We start from the raw sequence: 6,000 nt of genomic DNA on the forward strand, positions 1-6,000 counted from the left end.
TCTGCATTTATCACACGGACTTTGTTTTTACCTCACCTTAACTTTTGCAGAGGTCTCTAATTCTGTCAGTTTTTCCAGTGTGGTGCTAACCATTTCTGTTGCTGTAGCAAAAAAAAAAGTATGACACGCACAGAGAAACACAGCATGATACTTTTTCTAGAAAAGATTGGGTGATGATGGATGGAACATTTTCAAGCCACTGTAGAGAATGATTTTTTCACAACCAAACAATTTTGGAGAAAGCATTACAGGTGCGATTTCATCAGCTTCAGCAGAGCTGAAATCTTTTCATCACCTGGGGTGTTTTATTTCAAGTGTGATTTAATGTGGATTAATGTTGAGTGATAGGTTTTCCTGCGGTCAGAGCAGTGTAATTACAACGGGTGGCCTAAAGCTTTGTACCATAGGGACATGACCCTGCATTGCGCAACACCCTGAAGGAGAGAGGGCAGTCTCATGCACAGCTCAGTCTTCTACAAGGAGGTCAAATTAGAAATGGAAATGAAACCATGCAAACCCATGTAAGCACAAACACCAGGACGTTTTGCTAGCAAAAGTCATAGAACGCAAATAAAAGCTTTTGCAAAAGGCCTTTTCCCATCTGGTAATTAGATGTGTCTGAAAATTGCAGTCCTTTGCTCAGATAAAAACACACATAGAATTTATAGCTTTCATACCTTAGTTGCAGTTAGGTCAGGGGAATAAAACAGCACATGTGCTTTGGATTTTTAAATGTTTGCGCAGTATTTAGCCCTCATTCAACAATCCCCATATTCTATAATTGGTGCTGAATATTGCACGCGCAAATTTGGGCACGCACCCAATTTACGCGTGCAATTTAATTGAATAATGAGCCAATTAGCTCCAATAATTGGGCCCTGACAATAAGTGATCATTGGCATTGGCATTAATTTAAATTTACATATGCATATTTATGTGGAGCTCCAAAAACAGGGTGCAGTCACGGGAGGGGTCATGGGCAGAACGGGGCATTCCCGCAATTTATGCGAGGATTTACATCTGGGTTCAGTTGGTTTAAATGCTTATTTTCACTGGCGTACCAAGGGCGGGGCGGTGGGAGTGGTCCGCCTCGGGTGCACGCTGCAGGGGGGTGCAGGGAGCAGCTGTGTGGCTGTTGGCTCTGCCGGTTCCCTGTCCCCTCTGACGTTACTTCCTGTTCCGGGGCAGGGAACCAGTGGAGCCGAAAGCCGTGTGACTGCTCCCTGCACCCCCAGGAGGTGACGCGTGGGGGAGGTGTAGAGGTGATACACCGGGAGAGGTGGAGATAATGCGCCGGGGGTTGAAGTAATGTGCTGGGGGGAGGTGATGCACCGGGGGAGGGGGAGAGTGCACAGCAGCAATCTGCCTCAGTGGCAGCTGACATAGGAACGTCACAGCTCCCTCCTAAAGATAGTTGTGGATCCCGGCGCTGTGCTCTGTTCTATATACGGCACATAACTTTGAGCACCTTTACAGAATAGTGCGAAGTGCTGTTTTTTCAGCGTCATTTATAGGATTTAGTCCCAAACGTGAATTCTGCATCAACAATTCTGCATTCAATTGCTGTTATAGAATACTAACATGTTCATATTCATGCATCTACCTTTAGGTGCGAACACTTACACTGGCTCAAAGGCTGGTTTAAATGCTGATACTTAACTGCTGTCAACTAGGCAAATCACTGAGGGTATTCTACAACCCATGCGTGTAACTCCTAGGCACACCCCTGATCCTCCCAGGTCCATGTCCCCTTGCAGTTGCATGCTAGATTCTATATATCACTCCTAAAAATTCGGTGCTGAAACAAAATACACCTAGGCGTATTCTATAAAGTATGCCTAAATTCTTTATGCTGAAGCACCAGGTTACATGGATACCCTTATCAATCTGCCATCTAGGAATTCTTGCAGATCATCCCATTCGTATTTAAACCTACATCACCCTACCTGTAATGGTCTCAAATATAAATCCACATACGCTTCCACCTTTTCCTTTATTAGCTCTCAGCTATGGAATGCATTACCTAAATCTGTGAACATCATTCATGATCATCTGAACTTCAGAAAATCTCTTAAGACCAGCTTATTTGGAAAAGCTTACTAATGGACCCGCCTCAAATCCATAATTCCTGGAACACAACTAATTTATGGACCTCATGGACTCTATTACCCCTCCCCTCTTTTCCCTCGTCCCTTGTAATTACTATCCTTCCTATTCACCTTACTATACTTGGTTTGTTTGTTTACCGGATTGGCGATTGCCTTTACGGACTGATGTTAGCCACATTGAGCCTGCCAATGGGCGGGAAAATGTGGGATATAAATGTTATTAATTAATTAATTAATTAATTTAGGAATACTTTATAGAATAAGCCTAAATTTCTGCATGGTTTTTAGAATACACCAAGCGCCTGACCATGCGACTAAATTTAGGTAGTAAGAGCTCCCGCACTGCTCTCACACTAATCGCGCAGCGTGCAGCAATGTACCCACAACACTCGATTAGCGCAGGGCATGCCTACTCTCTGCCCACAGACATGCTCACCACACCAAAATATAATTCTTTTTTAGCGCAGAATTAGCATACACTGATTGGCGCACTACCACTGGACACCTCAGCGTTTCCGACAACAGTGCTTTTTGGTGCACAGGTAGGCAAATGCTAGGAAAAGGGCCCAATAGTTTTATTATGTCAAATAAACACGATACCCAACATGGTAATGATTCAAAATATCTTCAACAAGAGTATGACTGTAATAAGTACAAAATAAAACATATAAAAATATAATAATAAAAAATATATAATATTTATTATACAATTATTATTATTTATTAAAGCACAAATATCATGTATTCATATCAGAGGTGTGACTGTAACGATTACAATGATCAAATATGCGGAGATGGAATATAGCATATATAAAAAGTTTTTAAAAAAATAAAATTATACTTAAATATGTCAACTATTTGTTTAAATTGCCTGTTCCTGCTGTGTATACTGGCAAATACACTTGCATTCCTGCATATCCTGATAGGTATTTTACAAAAGGCTCCTCCATTTGGCAGTCTTTTGTAAAATACCACTAGAATTGAGCAAATCTCTAGCTACAGTACAGATGTCATTGCAGGACCATAGTACCTCAAACATGAGATTTTTCCATGCAAATGGGAAGAGAAAATACCAAGTGCTGCTTATTTGTGTTCTCTCCACCCCCCCCCCCCCCCCCCTGATTTGGGTACTAGACCCAATCCAAGCTCTCCTTAGAACCCCTACTCTATACCCTCAACCTGTATTCTCAAGCTACTCTTACCAGTGGTACAGGTGAATGTTCATGAAGACTTTCCTTTCACACCATCCCATGCTGAATATCTGACTCACTTCATCACCCACCCAGTGATGTGGGACAAATGTCAGTTAATTCCACAGCAAAATGATAATTTGGGACCAAAGTTTAGCAGAAATCTAAAAACAAAAAGATGGATCTTGAGCAAAACAATAATCTAAAAAGAATCCATCTATAAACTTCTACAACAAACCATCAGCTAGATGCAGGCTCCCTCTTGCCTTTCATAAGGAAGAAAATAATATCTAACCCTACAGCTCACCCAGCCACAGGGTCCTGACTTGGCTCTCCTCTTTAGGTCAGGGTGAGTTTACTGTTCTCTAGCAGTCCAGCCCCTTGTTGGTCCTAATGAGTCCTGACAAGGATAGCTTTTTCCCCCTGTGAGCCCAGCAGGAGCCTTTTCTCCTTTTGCGGGTCCTATTTATAAGAAATATTCACAATTCATCTGTCTATGCAAACTGTATGCAAACGAAGGTACTTGCTCAGTCTCTGGGCACCTATGCTCATTCCCAGCTGTGAGTGAATGATGTGACAAGCTCCCAGAAGGGGTAGTCCTTCCTGTCATCTCCCACATAGCTTCCCTGATAGCTACTTCCTCCCACACAGGGGTCTCAAGTCTTCACCTTAACTGTAAGGTTGGGCCAGGGACTAACCTCAGACCAAGGTGGTTGTCCTATATTGTTTGGGGGTATTTTTTGGTACTTATTCCTGTGTTGGTTTCTCAGCCCATGAGAAGACATACCCCCCCCCCCCTTCTCACAGTTTAAAACACTGAATAAGATACTATAGTTATATTTATTATATGCATGATTTTGTGCTTTCTTATTTACTGTGATAAGTTTTGAAAATTATTTTAATTTTGTTTTTTTATGGCTAGATGTACCCACAATTCACTAGGGAAAACTAACCATCACAAAGAAATTAAAATGCAGATCTGCCAGAATCTGAGACAACCCCAAACATACCACAAAAGACCTGTGGGACTTCCCACACTTCCCCAATGGGTTTTTATCAGATCTGTGGCAGATTTTGCTTGATTGAGCATATTACTCAATAGAAGTTTGTTAAATCGTTTCATGACATGCTTATCGACTAGGACAGCTGTAATAAATAGTAGGGGGGGTCATACTTTTGTGTGTATCTGACTGTGTCCTGTTTCCACAGCTAACATCTTGACGGTGATCATCCTATCTCAGCTGGTGGCTCGCAGGCAAAAGTCCTCTTACAACTACCTTCTGGCTCTGGCCGCTGCCGACATACTGGTTCTTTTCCTTATCGTCTTTGTGGACTTTTTGCTGGAGGATTTCATCTTAAACCAGCAGATGCCTCACATCCTGGACAAAACCATCGAAGTCCTGGAGTTTGCTTCCATTCACACTTCCATTTGGATTACAGTACCACTGACAATCGATCGATACATAGCTGTGTGCCACCCCCTCCGATATCACACGGTTTCCTTCCCAGCTCGTACTCGGAAAGTCATCGTGAGCGTTTACGTTACCTGTGTATTAACCAGCATCCCTTACTACTGGTGGCCAAATATTTGGACTGAGGACTACATCAGTACTTCTGTGCATCACATCCTTATTTGGTTTCATTGCTTTACTGTTTACCTAGTGCCCTGCTCTATTTTCTTCATTTTAAATTCAATCATTGTATACAAGCTCAGGCGAAAAAGCAATTTCCGGCTGAGAGGATATTCCACAGGGAAAACCACAGCCATTTTGTTCACCATCACCTCTATTTTTGCCATACTCTGGGCACCCAGGATAATTATGATCCTTTACCATCTCTACGTGTCTCCTATCAGTAATAGCTGGTTGGTGCATATTATTTCAGACATTGCCAACATGTTAGCATTGCTGAACACTGCAATTAATTTCTTCCTGTACTGTTTCATTAGCAAAAGGTTCCGCACAATGGCAGCCGCAATGTTAAAGGCTTTCTTTAGATGCCAGAAGCAGCCTGTGCAGTTCTACACAAACCACAATTTTTCAATCACGAGCAGCCCGTGGATCTCACCTGCCAATTCCCACTGCATCAAAATGTTCGTGTACCAGTACGATAAAAATGGAAAGCCTCTAAAAGTTTTACCCTGAACAGCTGCCTGCTCTTAGCAGTTTAAGAATGTAACTTCTCTTTCAGGTGGTTTCATCTACCTTGCGTTCACTTACATAGCAGCACTTTAAGAAAAACAAAAAAAAGGTTCTTGAAGGGGGTCATTTAATAGCACGAAAGAAGACAAGGCTAGTAGAAACAGTTCTACAACTTGCATTTGGAATGGCTGTCGGTGGATGCACTTGATCTAGCTCATGGGCCCACCGGTGTTACATCACCTGCTAGATGCTCTCAGTTCCAGGGCTATGCAGTAGGTCTTCAACAAGAAAGACTGTACGATAAATGTGCAAGTCAAGTACAGCAAAGTTATAAGAAATGCTCGTTTGAATAGGAGCCAAGATGGTGCTTAAATAAAATGGTTTCAAGTTATACAGGGAACTTTCAAACAGCTATGTTAGCTCATTTCAAAACTAGCAAGAACATGTTGTATTATAATTAAGTTATTATGTAAAGCCTGAGCATTCATCTAACAGGATGAAACTGTTAGGTCGTTTTAAAAAGCTTTCTGCTGATTGTGGTGATACAGTTATGATTTAAAG

The 6,000-nt window shown here is 41.9% G+C and overlaps 1 protein-coding gene across 1 annotated transcript in view; it reads left to right on the forward strand.

Moving 5' to 3' along the window:
• The window catches only part of GPR139 (G protein-coupled receptor 139), a 49,520-nt gene extending 44,078 nt beyond the window's left edge, over positions 1-5,442 (forward strand). Inside the window, exon 2 of the mRNA XM_030213107.1 lies at positions 4,508-5,442. Coding sequence (XP_030068967.1) covers positions 4,508-5,442 — 935 coding nt within the window. The remainder of the gene's footprint in view (positions 1-4,507) is intronic.
• Positions 5,443-6,000: the final 558 nt, after the last annotated feature.

The sequence above is a fragment of the Microcaecilia unicolor genome, chromosome 8 (genome assembly GCF_901765095.1).
Source record: "Microcaecilia unicolor chromosome 8, aMicUni1.1, whole genome shotgun sequence".
NCBI classification, from domain to species: domain Eukaryota; kingdom Metazoa; phylum Chordata; class Amphibia; order Gymnophiona; family Siphonopidae; genus Microcaecilia; species Microcaecilia unicolor.